Source organism: Tiliqua scincoides, chromosome 7, assembly GCF_035046505.1.
Source record: "Tiliqua scincoides isolate rTilSci1 chromosome 7, rTilSci1.hap2, whole genome shotgun sequence".
NCBI lineage: Eukaryota > Metazoa > Chordata > Lepidosauria > Squamata > Scincidae > Tiliqua > Tiliqua scincoides.
In genome coordinates, this window is record NC_089827.1 from 41,058,647 (window position 1) to 41,076,149 (window position 17,503).

General features: G+C 41.3%; 1 protein-coding gene across 2 annotated transcripts in view; it reads right to left on the reverse strand.

Annotated features, from left to right (window-relative positions):
- Nucleotides 1-1,263: 1,263 nt before the first annotated feature.
- Nucleotides 1,264-17,503, reverse strand: part of BCL2L13 (BCL2 like 13) — a 58,605-nt gene continuing 42,365 nt past the window's right edge. For both annotated transcript variants that reach the window (XM_066633140.1, XM_066633141.1), the window contains exon 7: nucleotides 1,264-8,392. In XM_066633140.1, the coding sequence (XP_066489237.1) occupies nucleotides 7,583-8,392 (810 nt within the window). In that variant the 3' untranslated portion in view covers nucleotides 1,264-7,582. The remainder of the gene's footprint in view (nucleotides 8,393-17,503) is intronic.

The window sequence follows — 17,503 nt, forward strand, 5'->3', positions numbered from 1 at the left end:
GGCTTGTTCCTTGCTCTGTTTAGAACACACCCCCTTCTGGAAATGTTTATTCTCACTGAACTTTGCAATGTGGGATTAGTTGTGTCGGCTTTTGAAGGGAGAGAGGTTTTTATACTGCCTTTTGGGCTGGAATTTAAACTAGTACCTTGTTACCTTACACTTTCAGCTGCTTAAAAGTGCTTTAGGAAAACAAATTCTCACAAAGGGTATGGGCAGTTCTCTGGTAAGGCAGTTTACTTCGTGGTAAAAAATGGTAGTCTGCTAAATCATGAACTAAGTTAGTTTTGAATTCCAAATGCTGGACTGTGTGAGTTTTAGTTTGTGGGTTAGTTCAGATGCTTGCTTTGAGTTACTCAAAAGGATGAGAAACTTAAAAGAACCAAGTCCTGGAGGCTTCTGGAAATTCTTTTATCAAAGATCTGTGTTTCAGAAGTTTTAAAAAATCCTTTGTTAGATCAAAATACAGTGGTTATGGAAAACAGTGGATATTCAGATCTTTTAAAGCAACCCTTTAAATAGTACATTAAAAACTGCTTTTCTTACCATGGTGGTGTTGCAGAATGGCAGCGATTAGAACTATTTTCAGGTTGCGCTGAGGCAAATGACCCTTTCTGTTGGTCCTGGAGTGTGAAAGAATGCAACATAGCAGTGACTAAATGTTCCTGAGTTTGCATTCTGGAGTGACCAAGGGCCAAGGGAGCAGGGCCCATGCTGTGGTTTGACATGGAAATGTCTGTTCTAAGCCCTGAGACTGTTGCTCTGCTGCACTACAATAGTGAGAAAAGTGGTTTTTTAAACTACTGTTGAAGAAGAGGGGTGGAGCTCTTCTGGTGTGTGGTGGCCATCTGCTTTGAGTCAAACTGCAGCTGAGAAGAGCAGACCTGCATATTCAATGGTTTGGAAATGCTGATGAACTAGAGCAGAATGTGCATGTTAACTCATCTTGGCACCTGCCTTAAGGTGGGTGGGTTTTCCTTTGCAAAACTAAGGCTCCAATCCCATATGGACCCAAATGTTCCCATACCTTGAGAAGGCCCCACTGCTTGCCCCTGCACCACAGGATGCAGTGTGCACCTGATTGGTACAACTGCACTAGCACTGGAACATTTGGTCCTTAGGTAGGAGACTATACTTCTACACCACTGTAATGGCAGAAGATGAACAGAAGATATTTGTTTAGAGTGCTAATGACAATCTGGTAGGAAAAAAACACCAAGAAATAGTACCCTCCCTTTGTTCTGAGGATGGAAAGAAAGACCACACTTTCAAAATTGACCTTTTATTAAAGTGCAACTGGGCTGTGGGTTGCGCATGGTCTTACAACAGAGTCCCATCAGGGAAGAAAAATATACACACCCCTTTCAATGTATAAACGCAATTACAGAGCTGGCAAATAACTCCTTTTCAACACTGGAAAGAGCATTTTTTTCAGTTCATCAAATGGCACATGAGGCTTTAGACAATGTTTATGAAATTGCTGCGCTTGCATAATGAATTTGCTAGAAGAGAACAAGTCCTCAAATACTGACTTCCTACAGTATTTCAAGTCACTACTTCATAAGTCAAACCTTTTTAATGTTGCAAGCCAGCTACTTGTTTTGTTCTGGGACCTTGCAGAAAGCTTAAAGTATTTTATAGTGATGGATATAGCATTAAGCATAAAATATATTAATACATATGTATTAAACCAGCTAAAGGTCTGTTGTAGAAAACGGTCACACCCTTTCATTTATCATATCTCTAATGATCACAAAAGCAAAAGCATAATTTTGCAGCCAACTCACCTTCAATCTCTTCTTTTCCATGCCATAATTGAAAAAACTGAATTTTACCTAGGAACAGTATCTACATCAGTCTGCTGCAAATCTTACAATGTGCATTGTTACAACATAGTCTAGGTCAGTGGCTCTCAAACTTTTTAGCACTGGGACCTACTTTTTAGAATAACCACTGGAAGTGATGTGGCCAGAATGACATCAAGCAGGAAAATTAACACCTCCATATGACCAGATGAATTAAGTGAAAAGTTTACAATAAGTTTAAAAGAGCCCTCCCAAGCAGTTGCTGATATGCTTTTTAAAAATTCCCCAAACATTCCAAAGGCTGCTCACCTATCTACCAGGGACTAAACCATATTCACTATCACTGTTAAAAGCATATACAGGTGTACCCCAACTCTGTAGTGGTTCCATTCAGGAACCCCCACAGATAGCTGAATCCAGATATGGGGAGACACCCCTCCACCCTCTGGAGGTAAGGAACTCTTGCCTCCAGAGCCCCCTAGAGCAGGGGTGCTCAATAGGTGGATCACGATCTACCGGTAGATCGCGAGGCAAAATGAGTAGATAGCAGAGTGCCGACCCCCCCCTTCAGGTGCCTCTGGGAGGAAATGCCGGGAGTAAGGCCCATTGTATTCAATGGGGCTTACTCCCAGGTAAGTGTGGCTAGGATTGCAGCCTCACAGCCTAATCCTAGGCATGTCTACTCAGGAGTAAGTCCTGTTATACTCAGTGGGGCTCAAGGTACACCAACATACATTGTACACATATATGTTATGATGGCGCGAACATTGTAAAAAAAAACTCTGGTAGATCTCCGGGCCTTGCTGGGTTTCAAAGTAGCTCTCGAGCCAAAAAAGTGTGAGCACCCCTGCCCTAGAGGCTGCACACATTATGACTGTTAAAAAAATTACTTCCAGTTTTATCATAAAACGGGAAGTAACTTTTTCAAAGTCATTCTGAGACTTGCAGAGGCCACAGGCAGATGCACATGGCCTCTGTGGACTCAGAAGACCATCTGGAAGCAAGGGGGAACAGCTCCCCTCACTTCCAGAGGGGACTTGCAGGGACCCCACCAATCCAGTTAACTGAAACTGCTGATATGGGGGCTCCCCTGTACATAGTTTGCCTGTTAAAAGTACAGATCTGTAATATTTAAGATCTGTAAATGCAGTCACCATGGTAGCATCAAGCCCAATACATTAATAAAATATATATTGAAATGAATGGGGACCCACTTGAAATTGTCTTGTGACCTAAACACTGGTCTAGGTTAAACCTGCTGTATTATGCTTGCTTCAATGCACACACTCATCAGAGTTTGTTACTTGGGCAATCTTTGTAAGGGAGTCTAAGAGATTTAAGTGTTTTTATATTAGCATTAGAAAGCCAGCTTCTAACTGATGGGCAAAGCACTCCAGTTGCTTAGATGTACACAACATGGGTACTTAACTGCTCCCGCCAATCAGAAAAAAAGGTTTTTGGTACCAATTGTCCTAACAGTCCATACTACATTTCAAGCAACACTACTCATGGTCTAGACCAGGGGTGTAAAACTCATTTCATACAGCAGGCCAAATATCATTCATGGCACCTACTGAAGGTAGAAGTAACATCATTAGTATATGATGGCCAAAAATAAGCACTTTGTTCCCACATAGGAACTAATTAGTTGCTAATGACAGAAGAGAAAATATGCAAGTCTTGATAATATTTTCACGATACTGGCAAGCCCAATTTTCATGGTGGCCGCCCTTTCACAGCTCAGGTGAAGTGACACCTCAGCAGATATGGTGCTGCTAGGAGAGCCCAATTATCATATGGGACAGATAAAGAGCTTCTCTGGGCCATATCCAGCCCACAGGCCTTATGTTTGAGACATACACACACTCACCCACACTGGTCTTGACTCACTAAAAAAGGCAGCTCAAGCCCTGCACAAGACACCAACTTACATAATCAAAATAAGGTAGAGGAGACTGGTCTTTCAGCTGTCAGAAAAAAACTCCTATCGTCTATAGAAGATAATTGCCAAACACGCTGCCAAGTGGAAGCAGGAGAGATTCCACATGATGTAGCCTGAATGTGCAGAGTCGGTTTGTATCACTTTCCCCATCACGAACTTTTTTGACTGGCAACTCCCTTGACCTACTGGGCCACTGGCTGCAGCTCCCTGTTAGGATTACAATCCAAAAAATTGTATAGGGGGGCCTGTTTTTGGAAGGATTCTGCAGCTCCCCTCACTGGTTTCCAATGGCTCAGTTTGGGAACCACTGGATTACAGTGCAGAATTTCAGCAAAGCCTGAAAAAGCCAGCCCTGTAGATGACAGAACCAAATGACATGTAGAACTTTATTTTGAAACCCTGTATCATTTTCTTCAGCATGGTGCTACCAGGACAAAGATTGTGCCAAATGTGCTAAAAATAGCTTTTCAGAGCCTAGTTTGATTTTTGCAGCTATAAAAAATAAGATATATTCTTGACTGTCTGCTCTATATGAAAATAAACCTACTATTGCTAGATTAAAGATGATTGGCTGTAATTTATAGGAAGCAGGACCTGCCTGCTCATTGCTTTGCTTGTAAGCAGGTAAGAAACATGCCTGACTGATTTTAAAATGGAAGTAATGGGCAGGGCACTGTACTCAAAGGATCCCCTTTTATCAGCAGTTGCCCTGTGTTGCTCTTCCACATTTGTTGTGTGCTCACAAGGAAGTGGAACACATAGCTCTAAATACATCTGGCATACATCTGGCAGTTCCCTATGGCTTGAAAGTTTACCATATTTTCCTCCCCAAGGGGAAGAATATATGCATAATCAGGAACATGTCTTGTAGTGTTCAGTCTTTAAATTATCAGCAGAGAAATCAAAGAAAGGTTGTTTCCAAAGGTTGTGGTAGAGGCAAGAGCAAATATGGAAAATTCAAAATGGTCAGAACAGTGTTGAGCAGCTAAACCAGATCTCTTGGGTGGGTGTTACTCATGCAAAAATGGTTTTGCTGACAGCTTCTGGCTCCTAGCAGCATTATTTCGCATTCTGTAGCTGGGAGAGGGATTTCCTCCTTTTCCAATCCATCTTTAGGGAGTATAGCTGAAGAGTTCTTCCAGCTAGATAACAGCTACAAAACAGAAATTAGGCAAGTGTATATCAAGGAACACAATTCAAGCCCACTGGAACACACTGAGGCACTTTATTCTAGAAAATGGATGATCAACAGCACTAAAAATTCCCTAGCAGAAACAGCACAGCAAATTCCCTAGCCAGCAACTTCCAATCACCATACATAGCAGAGTTTCCCTTCTGCAGAAACGGCTGAATCAAAAAGATTTCCATGTGGCTAAGGCTCACTTCACACATTATGCTTTTAGGTGTATATGTAACATACACTTAAAAGTGTACTGTATGAATACAACACACATTTATATAATCATACATTACATTCACCAGGAAAATGGGATTGAGTATAGCTCCCTGTCAAGCTTGCAACTGGTAGAAAAGCCAAGGTTGTGTAATGTTTGTGGGATGGCCGCAAGGATGCTTAAAATAGATCAGCTCCCCAGAAGTTTTGTAATACTTCTGTCGTCAAATCTGCATTCATCACCTTTGCTACTATGCTAGCCCTGACTGACTACATTGACTTTTTAACTCATATCTGCTCACATGTCTTACAAGCAGCACCTGTATGTTGTTTGTGTACAGCCATGGGCACAGATGGGTTTAAACCACTAGTAGCAATTTCTGGATACCTAAAACTAGAAGTTAGTTCCTTCTAGCTAAGAAGCAGCCAGTTTTATGCCAAGTGTGAATGTACAGTCTTAAGAATGGCAAATATCACGTTAAATGTAAATGAAAACCCCAATGAACCATGAGGCTAACAATTAAGAGCTAGCTTTAGGAGATTATTATGAATCACCACAATACTCAACAATCTGCAGTAATGAGTTTTCGAAATGGAAGTGGGTAAAAGAAGCCTAAGCCAGGCTACAAACCCAGATTTGTTTTTCCTGCCTCCTCAATTTCTTTTGAGGTGCATCTGTTTTACTCATGTCACTTGTATATAATGAGGACATCAATAGCAGTTTCTCCAGCTAATCCCACTACAGAAAAGCTACCCATGGGAGAAAGGTACTGCCCATTGTGAGCAAGTGCCTAAAATGAAACAAAGTTGCATTAGGATTTGTTTTGTTGATAACACTTAGTAATAAAACGCAATTTTATGACCAGAAGACCAACAGATACAGAATGTCATGGAGACTGTTTTTTGCCAAGATATTGCCCCAAGAACAACAATTGTTTACATAGGACTGGGGAAGAACAAGACCTCCACATGATTTTACATGCATTTGAAATGGTTCTTACTGTATTTACAGGAGTGGGAAGCTGAAAGCCGCATGTCTGATTTAAGAGATTCTTTGAGATTTCCTGATTGTCTGATCTACAGAAGTTCAGGAAAAGGCAGCTATGGCAACAATCCAGAATCAATTAGTATTCCATACTTTAACACTAATGTATAAGGAAATATCCAATGATGTGCAAAGTAATATTCAAATCAGGGCTCCAGGAACTAAGGAGCACACATCATACCACACAGCATCATTTGGTAGAAGAGGAGGAGTGGAAGAAAGGAATACCTGGATGTTGGCCTCTGCTGTGTCAGAGGCCAAGAATGATATAAAATTTGTGAAAATGTTATTTGGTTTTATCCCAATTTTCTCAATACCCTTCTAGTCTCCAAGCATGGCCATCTCTAGTAAGATAGGAGAGCTCCCCCCACTCCATGACTTTGGAACATACAGGCAGTGTAGCAATATTTCTGATTTCCAATTCAAATTAAAAACACTGGAACTAGATAGATCTGATTTTATTCTTCTGTGGGCCCAACTGCAGTTGACTGGATTCAAAAATAACTCTACATGTTCAATACTCTTGGAAGCTTACATGAATCTTGCAAGACTAGCTTTCAGAACATCATCCATTCTATGGCTAGCAAATGGCAAACAACTGAAAGGTACATCACAATGTTGTTCATGTTCAACTCCTTAAATAGGCTTCTAAATCAAAGGAGTGTGTATTTGATAACTGTACAGATAATCAGGATGAATTAAAGAAAAAACACAAAAGCAAAGATTAGCAAAATGACAAATACACATGGGTGTGAAGAATATCTCTTTCCATCCAACAGTATTGTAATCAACCCCACACAGGATACTATTGTTTTCTCCACTCAATGTTACAGAGTACTGAGAATTAAACTAAAGAGACAATTTTCAAAAGGTTGAGCTTCAGGAAATACTTGGGTCAGAAAAGATACAAAGCAAAGAGGTATTGATTAAGCACTACCCCACTGGGGTTTAAAAAGGAACTGAGAGATCAAGAGGAGCAGTGCAATACCTGAGGAAGCAGAGACAAAAGGGAGACCAGCCTCATGCTACAGGACTAAAGAACCTCTCGTTCAAGAGGTGGTGGGGGAACCAAGAAGCTGCAATGGCAGCTATGTAAGGAAAACCTCCAGGGGTTAACAACCAATGCTCCCATTCCCCTGGAATTTTTTTCTTCCAGTTTCCAGTGTATAAGCATCCCCTTTCCTCATGTATACTTATGTATGAAGGGGTTTTCAAAATTACACCCCTATATGTTTAATAGGAAGATCCAAGCCACTAAAAACATGATTGTCCCTAGGCTTAGCCTTATGTGTACCCTTGCCCCATCACCCTTTAACTTACATGAATTTCCCATTAAGAGTGGCATCATAACCTTAGTCAATGCAACTAAGTGTGCTACATTCCCTACAGAAGGGAATTCACTATTTCTTCCTCAATGCCAATGCTACGCCCACTGCCACAGCCAGAATGGCCACTGCAGCTGCACCCCCATATAGCAAAATTGATTTGCCTTCTGGCAAGAGGATGGGCTTTTCCTCTCCATCAGGGGACTTCTCTTCTTTCTTTTCTGGATAATTCTCTTGCCCAGCTTTTATTTCCTCTGCTGGAGGAAATATTCGCTCCAGTTTGGGGGCAGCCTTCTCTTCTAAAGGAGTTGATTTTGTAGCAAATTTACTCAGCTCTGGTATTTCGGGTTCTAGCAGCTCTGCCTTCCCCTCTTTCTGGTGTTCAGTAAGAGATGCTGTAGAGGAGCTTGACTTTGGAACAGACACCATTTCAGCTTCTGATTCTATCTTCAACAATGCAGTTGGAGCTTCTGGGAAACCAAGTTTCGTTGCATCAGTCTGTGGAACCACTTCTATAGTTTCCTCAGCCCCTTCTGGTATCTCTTCCTTTTCAACATGCACGATATCAGAGTTTGAAGAGTTGTTTTCACTCCTTTCTTCCCCACCTCCATTACTGTCCAAACTCTTCAATTCTTCTGGATCCATAGCCACTTGTTGCCACGATTCAGGCCCCAATGACACTGGTAAGCTCTCAGTATGCCAGCTCTGACTAGCTGACAAAGAAACAGGTAGGCTTTCTGACTGCCAAGATGTTGTCACTGTGGGTGATTCAGGGGGGCTCACCTGGCCAGAGTTGTCACTAGTTAGGATGTAGATATCATTGCTGTCTTCTGCAATGATTCCTTGGTACTCTTCCTCTTCAGATTCCAAACTAAAGACAGTTCCCTGGAGGGAAAAAAACACAGAGTTAGGAAGTACTAAAGTGCACAATCCATAATTTGACATGACACATCCACACAACAGTACACAACACTGTAAAATATAAGCAGCTGACTTTCCAAGGAGGGGCATTTTCTGTAAGCATAGTTGTCTTAATTCTGAACTACAAAGAAAATAAGACTGACACACACAACTTAAAGTGTGAAGCATGGTGTGAAAAGATGCCAGTTTCTGCTTTTGAATCTATTCACTGAATGGAGGTGGATGGATAAAGAGGGAACTGAAAAAAGTTTGTGTACTTCTTGGTTCCCAAACTTTTTCAGGCCACCGCTCCCTTGGTTCCATAAACTCATCCCCAGTGCCCCCTATCCTATCCTATTACAAGTATTATTCAGAATAGTGGTTTGCATGGTCCAGTAAGAAAAAATAACTAAATTCAAAACAGTAACAATTAATTGCACATTTATTCAAAATCCTTCATTTAGTCAACAAAATTGATGAACTTGATCCAGTGATATCAGTTGTCATTTAGCAAAAGTCTTAGATATCACATTTAGTAATAGTAGCAGACCTCCCCAGCCCTGAGCCCCAGTGCAAAGGTCTGCGATGGACCCCCCGCACAAATCCCCCCCACTTACCTGGAGCACACGGAGCCTCACGACTCCAGGGTGCATTAGGGAAGCCTCCTGAAGCTTTCCTGATGTTTAACTATGCTTCTGGCAAACCAGAAGCACAGTTTCCATCAGGACTTCAGGGAAGCTTCCACGCAATCCTAGAGGCACATGAGACTCCACGCCCAGGGCATTTGTCCCGTTCAGTAAATGGCAGGTCCATCACTGTTTAGTCTACAGTTTAGTAAATTCTAAATGCAATGGATGAGCTTGATGAAGTGATACCACCAGTTTCCCAATGTCTGGTTTAGACAGTGGAAGTCCTAAATCACCATGTTTAGTAATTGGAGTCTATTTTGGGGGGAAGAAATTGGATGACAACACTGAAATCACGTTCCACCAAATATGATGTAAAAAGGAGCTTCTTAACCACTGTCCAAAGTGCAGGATAGTGACCAGAAATTTTCTTCTGTAACCAAAACTCTTGTAACAATTTCTTAAACTTTGGCTTCAGCTCAAGTCATTTTGTAGCTCACTTCCTCTACAACCTTCCTCTACAACCCCAACTTCCTCGGTATCTGAAAATGGATTTATCACCCAATTTCCATTGAAAGAAGATCCTCAAATCGCTCAGACAGCATATCCAAATGGTCACAAAACCTTGCAGATCATAATCTTGTATCCAAACTTTCTCTTCTAGCTCACATGGGCTTGAAATCTGTATAGCTCAAGGCAGCTTATATTGCACTTGAATAGTTAACTCTGAAGTAAACATAGAGATGACAGATTTGACCTTAATAAAATTGATCTCATTTCCTTGCAACAACGTATCCATTCGAACTTTACAAATAGTTGTGATATAAGCAATGTCACGCCTGATCTCTGAGTTCATCGCTGAATAAGATACTTATGTCTTCAAAAAAAGAAAAGGAAAAACCCACTCTAACAGTGTCAAAAAGGCTGTAAAAGCATCTCACATAGTTGCCTTTTGATAGCCAATGAACATGCAGTATGAAGCAGCAAACACTCAAAGCCCTCATAATTCTCCCAGAATAGTCAGTTATTGAAAGCATGGGCTTTAACTGTATTCACTGCAGTAATTACAGCGTTTAATGATTTGTGCAGGCAATCACCAAGTTGTTTTGCAACCAGATGTTGTTGATGAATGACACAGTAAATGATAAAGACCTATGGCACTGCTCTTTTCAAGTAAGCAGCACACCCGCAGTAGCAATGGTGCTCATCAATGAAAGAGGCAAGTATGCTAGTAAGCAGAATTTCCTTGTCTTTGAAGAAGGTATCAACACAATGAAATATTGACTACCCTTTAGTATCTGTTCTTAGTTGCCTTGCAAATAACTCTTGAGCCAAACTTATGCTTTTACAAAGCTCATGTAAGTGAGAAGCAAAGATTCTTTGGCAAAGCTGACGCAACTAGTTGTAATGCAAATTCTGTTGTCCTTAGCATGCTGCACAATGTACCTTCCACATTTTCACCAGTTATTCTACACATCTTTACACTAAATTTTTGTTCAGAGGAATCGTCTTAATTATACTGTATTATGCAAAACAGAATTCTGAACCTCACTAACTGCTAGTAGGATGAGTTCTTTACTAATAGTGCCTGCCTTTCCAGATTTAACAATCAACAATGAAATGTTGTATGATGCACATAAACCATAAGTGTTTTGTTGTGAAGCACTGCAAAATGCTTTACATAAGAACATAACAGCCCCATTGGATCAGGCCATAGGCCCATCTAGTCCAGCTTCCTGTATCTCACAGCAGCCCACCAAATGCCCCAGGGAGCACACCAGATAACAAGAGACCTGCATCCTGGTGCCCTCCCTTGCATCTGGCATTCTGACATAGCCCATTTCTAAAATCAGGAGGTTGCACATACACATCATGGCTTGTAACCCGTAATGGATTTTTCCTCCAGAAACTTGTCTAATCCCCTTTTAAAGGCATCCAGGCCAGATGCCATCACCACATCTTGTGGCAAGGAGTTCCACAGACCAACCACACGCTGAGTAAAGAAATATTTTCTTTTGTCTGTCCTAACTCTCCCAACACTCAATTTTAGTGGATGTCCCCTGGCTTTGGTGTTATGTGAGAGTGTAAAGAGCATCTCTCTATCCACTTTATCTTTCCCATGCATAATTTTGTATGTCTCAATCATGTCCCCCCTCAGGCGTCTCTTTTCTAGGCTGAAGAGGCCCAAATGCCGTAGACTTTCCTCATAAGGAAGGTGCCCCAGCCCCGTAATCATCTTAGTCGCTCTCTTTTGCACCTTTTCCATTTCCACTATGTCCTTTATGAGATGTGGCAACCAGAACTGGACGCAATACTCCAGGTGTGGCCTTACCTTCGATTTGTACAAAATCTCTAATTTATTAAAAATACAGTGCAAGATAGTAAGATATATTTTTATTCTTTAACTTTTTAAATTCTGGTCTTCACAAACTTTTTGTAAACTATCAGAGTAAGTGCACTGTAAACAACATAGCAGTAGAACAGTAGTTTCCCACCTGGGGTACATGTACCCCCAGGGCCTTCGACAGGACCTTTAGGGGTACTTGAAAAAGAATTGAATAAAGGTAGAAAAAGGCAGGTAGTGCTCCAGAATGCCTTGCAGGGTGTGCAAGGCAGGAAGGGAGGTAGCTAGTTGGCTGTGAAAGTCCCACCAATAGCTAGTTTTAGGTCATCAATTCATGTATGAATCAGTGATTGATAACCAGCACAGTAAAAAATCTAAACTTAATATGGAAAGTGATCAATCACCAAGAATTTCTCAGGACACTTCTGAAGCAAAACAATGCAAGGACATAGTCTTTAGTTCTTCAAAGAGATAAAATGAGAAAATACTGTGATAATACACAAAGTATGGATTTTCATATGGAGGAGATGAGGGCTTACATTATTAATATTAATTACAAACATTTAGTGAGTATGAGGGGTACAATTTAAGGAAATGGGCTGCCATGGGTATGCAAGTAAATAAAGGTGGGGAACCACTGCAGGAGAACCATTAATCAAATCCTTCTTTAAGGTGCCTGGTGTGTTAAGCCAGAGGCAATTCTGTCCCCCATGCTATTTAACATCTACATGAAACCGCTGGGAGAGGTCATCCGGGGGTTTGGAGTGGGGTGCCATCAATATGCTGATGACACCCAGCTCTATCTCTCCTTTCCTCCAGACTCCAGGGTGGCGGTTGAGGGCCTGGAGCGCTGTCTGGAGGCAGTGAGGATCTGGATGGGGGCTAACAAGCTGAAATTAAATCCGGATAAGACAGAGGCTCTCCTGGTTAGGAAATCCTCGATGCAGGTGCTGGACTATCGGCTTGCGCTGAATGGGGTTGCACTCCCTCTGGTCCGCAGCTTGGGGGTCCACCTGGACTCGCAGCTGCTCCTGGATTCCCAGGTGGCGGCTGTGGCAAGGGGGGCCTTCGCTCAGCTTCGGCTGGTGCGCCAGCTGCGGCCGTACTTGGATCGTGCAGACCTGGCCACGGTGATCCATGCCTCGGTGACATCGAGATTAGATTACTGTAACGCGCTCTATGTGGGGCTGCCCTTGAAGACGGTTCGGAAACTGCAACTAGTGCAGAATGCGGCGGCCCGTGTGGTTACTGGAGGTAGGCGGTTCGACTCTGTCAGTCCGCTTCTCCAGCGGCTGCACTGGCTGCCCATTCGTTTCCGGGCCCAATTCAAGGTGCTGGTATTGACCTTTAAAGCCCTATACTGCTCTGGACCAGGATATCTTAGAGATCGCCTGCTCCCGTACAATCCGGCTCGCCCTCTCAGATCATCAGAGAAGGCCTTTTTACAAGTGCCGCCGCCTAGGGAAGTACGTGGGGCGGCTGCAAGAAATAGGGCCTTCTCAGTAGTGGCACCAACGCTATGGAACTCCCTTCCCCTTGACTTAAGAATGGCTCCCTCTCTTGAGACCTTTCGGCAAGGCCTGAAGACCCTTCTGTTTAAACAGGCCTTCTGAGTTCTTGGCCTTTTAACATCTTTTTAACACCTTTTAATATTTTTTACAGGCCTGATTCTTTTATGACTTGCTGCTGCTCTATGCTCTTTTTACCTATTTTTTTACTCTGATTGCTGTTTTTAGTATGTGTTAATATGTTTTTATTTGTTTTTAAATTGTTTTTAATTATGTTGTAAGCCGCCTTGAGTCCCTTCGGGGAGAAAGGCGGGGTAGAAATAAAGTTATTATTATTATTATTATAACACATAATTGGGAGTGTGCAATTCAATTCACAGCAGAGAAACAAGCAACAAGGAATGACTGTGAGCAAGTACAGCTGCACATAGCTTCAACCCTATTTACTCAGAAGTAAGTAAGTGAGTGTTATTCTTAGGTAATGGTGCACTGAACTGTAGCCTGGAAATCTGTTTCATATTGAAACAAGGATGACATCCTCATGTTTAAAAAAACAGACTTCAGCCAAATGCAAGTAATTGCAAAATGGAAGGAGACTGCAGTAGCATTTACAAAATGGAATGAGGCTTGCTTGATTTCAATGGAAGCCTTTAGCCCTTTTCTCAGGAGTAGAATAAAAGGTTAACTTTGGTTGGAGTTTGCCAGGAAGGTTACCGTGGAGATTAACAACCCTCTAATTATCTCTGCATTGCTTCTCTGGTGTCAGGACATACTTGAAAAGCCCTGTCTGACCTCACTGAGATAAGGTGAGGTGATGATCTAAGCTTGATTTACTGGCAGAAATTTCCCGCCCTATAGGCAAGTATCTATGGTAAATACTTGTTTGCCTTGTCAGGGTGTGCCTTCATCAAATGTTCAATCAGTATGAAAGGCTATGGGGCAAAACCGCCAACTTTGGGAACCTCTAATTTCAAGGTATGGTTTAATTATTTGTTAAATTTATAATTTATTGCTATTTTTTCCTTTTACTTCAGTGCCAAGCCTCCATGTCACAAAACCAATCGTTCAGACATCTCTTTCACAAAATTTGTATTTTGAAATTTGAGTCCTACTAATTAAAATGAAAGCATGCCAAAAAGGTATTTTTCAGCTTGTTACAAGGAATGGGAGCAAAGCACAAGTCTAATTTTAGACTAGTTTTCAGAAGTCCATTGTATGCAGCTTGACCTATTTGCAAAAACAAAAACAAAGATCGAATGCTTGCCAATGACCCGCTGAAATGAAAGAGGAAGTTGTATGGATTTCGGCTGCACACACATCACTGTCTCTTATTTATACCCCATTTTCCTCTCAAATGGGAACCCAAAGCAGATTACGAAGTAGTATATAGAACAATGTCATAAATAATTAACCTAAAATATGTTTAGTACAAAAATTAAAGACAATTTTTAAACTTATTTTTTTAAATAAAAAAATTTAAAATAAAATAGTCAAGTTTAAAAAACATTGTTTTAAGGCCCCAACATAAGATTTCTAAAGAGGGAGCAGTTCATAAACCTAAGGGAATTCCATAAAATGAGTGCCATTACCAAGGTCTTATTTTTTTGCCTTCCTCCCCTTCCCTTTATAAATGGTGAGCAAAGGGGGTAGACCAGTTTATACAAAAGAAAGCAGTCTCTCAACTCGATCTGATCAGACTTTTGTCGTCATTTGTTTCTGCCCTGCTCTTAGCATACTTGTAGTACATGTGCACAAACATAAATACAGGAACAAAACAGGATATACTGGTTGAGGTACTTTCTTGTGAGCAAATCTACTTGCAGCTAAGCATCCCATTGATCCAAGACAATGGAAAAAAACATTACAAGAAAGTCAACACTCTTTATGAGAAACTGACTTTTCCCATTCCAAAAAAATCCAAAATTAGAATTTGGGCCTAATCAGAAAAATAAGTTAGGATCAAATGCCTACTATACAAGGCATTTTCAATTTGTCCATGAACACATCCTGAAACAGCAAATGGTGTACACATACCTACAGTCACATGCGGTCTACCCTGGGAATATTTTGAGACACTAACACTTTTTCAGTTTGTAAAGATTGTGCTATGAAAAGCAAAGTAATTGCAATTGTGACAAATTCCATAAAACAGTGAAGACATTACAGTACTTGCAGAGTGAAGCAGGAAAACATCACAGACACCACTTACAGTTTTTTTATAATTCCCTGGAAGGGGACCCAGAACACTGGGTATTTCCCTAGTTCTCAAGACCTCTTTGTAGTCCTTCTATGGTTCCCAAGATGTTTTATAGGGAAAGTTGAAGCAAATAAAATGTTTGGGGTGTGTGTGTATTGTCTCTGAGGCGGAAGACTGCAAAGGAGTGTTATTTCCACCATACACACACTAGGAAGAATTATAAAATAAGTTCTCATCTTCTCAAATACAACACAGGAGAGAGCTGTCTTTCTTTGCTTACATACAAAATCTTTCCCTGTCTTTGTTAGCCTTCGAATAAAGACAGGAAAAGGTATCAGCAATACGGAAAGAGGTCATTTTTCAGCTAGTGGGTTAACTATAAAGAGTCAGTAGACCAAGAACATGAGAAAATGCTTCCATGCTTGTATTCAAGGAAGCCACCTTCTTCAGCTCAGACTGGGGGGCAAATTGTGCCTATTATGTACCTCACCTAACAATGTAGGAAGTTGCCACTGCAGCTTTACCTTCTTAATGTGAATGACCAGAACAGAGCCTTGGTACATCAGCATTGTTATTTTAAACCGAATGTTACCTACTTTGGCCTTAAAGTGGGAAACATTTTGTTTGTCAAGTTACTTGTGCAAGGGACTTGGGTTTACAGATGCGGAACATTTCATATTCCTCATCTGGGATAATTTTCAACACTTTGCACTGCATTGGAGCTAAATATATACGGAACAGTAATTCTGATCTATGTGATGCCAGTGAGTAGGGTTTTGGACTTGGGTGAGGGAAGGAGACCTCAATTCAAATTCTTACTTAGTAAAGAAATTTATTATTGTTTAAGTCTAATTTACCTCACTGGTAATTATTATCCATATTGGGTGGATAATTAAGGTTACCTGATGTACACTGACCGTATACGTGCTACACAAATTAGACTTGCAACAAAATGATGCCTCTCCCTAGCTCAAATACTCACCTGCCTCAAGAAGGCCAATTCTACCCCCCCTCCCCGATCCTGCTCTATGTTCTCCAGTATTCCCAAAAGACATATCTGTATTCCATCATTCTTGGAGGCTACTTAGATTGCTCAGTCTGCATCAGCTCTTTAGATTCTTTTTCCTTAATTTACAAGTATACAGTACTTATTTCTGTATACTTACATGCAAAACTACTATTTTGTCTGTGGGAGGCCGTTTCATGTGCAGACTGACTGGCATTCAACTATCTAAGTTCAAAATCAGCACACAGATATATTCAAACAGAACCAGGACTGTATCACCACTACACAGATTGGCAGGTCTACCCAATCAGTTAGTACTGTGTGGATGACCAAAAGCAAGAAACCTTGTTGGAATGCGCTCCAGTAGATATGCTTTGATGATCACCCATATCTCGCAGATACTAAGGTAAGTGGCCAATGTGATTAGGAAAGCAAACAGACTAAGGTCCAAATCATAAACAACTTTCCAGCACAGGCATAGCGGTGCCAATGGGACGTGTGGGGTATCCTGCAGTTGGGTGGCACTCACGGAGGTCTCCTCAAAGTAAGGGAATGTTTGTTCCCTTACCTCAGAACTGCATTGACCGTATGTTGGTACTGGAAAGTGGGTTAGGATTGTGCCAGTGGTGGATCAAAACGAATAGTGTCAAAAAGTATTTCTCAAACTGACCCAAAGTCAAAGCACATTTTCCCATTGATTTAAAACTTTCTTCCCCCATTTTAAATTAATGGAACTTAACCTCATCTCCTATATTGGTGCCAGAGCACTAGAGCAGTTCTAAATTACACAGATTATTCAACCTTGCTTACAGTCTGGCCACATGCACTCATGCATCATTCAGGCAAAGCTCTCAGAGCTTCAGTTGGCGGGTGCCTTTCACATCTATCCATCTGTGCTAATGGAATGTGGCACATGTAGAAAGCTGCATCAGGAGCTGGACTACAGCCATACAGAAAGTAATTACTCAGTAAATCCCCACCCACCCTCTCTGTGCTGATCAAGCTGTCTCACGGGCTCAGTGACTTGATAGGAAAATAACTTTTCTGCTCTTACCCATACATATTCCTTCAGTGCATTATTTTGGCCTCCTGATGCAGAATCTTTGACTTACATACGGTGGGTTAATTACATATATCCTCAAGCATGTTAGACATCAAGACCTCTTAACAGCTGACAACCTTCACTACAATAGTACTTCTGTTTTCATACTACTGTGGTGAGCAGTTCAAGTCAGACTTGAGCTATGCAGAAGGCAGGAAGGAATTTATGAGAGAGTAATATGTATTCAAGTAATGATGTGCCTAGTGCCTTTCCTCCTGGCAGTTACAGCGGGTGATGCTTTGGAGGCATGTTTCTCAACAAGTTGTTTCATACGGCTGAATTACGTTATTTGTCACTTTGCTAACTCTGAATG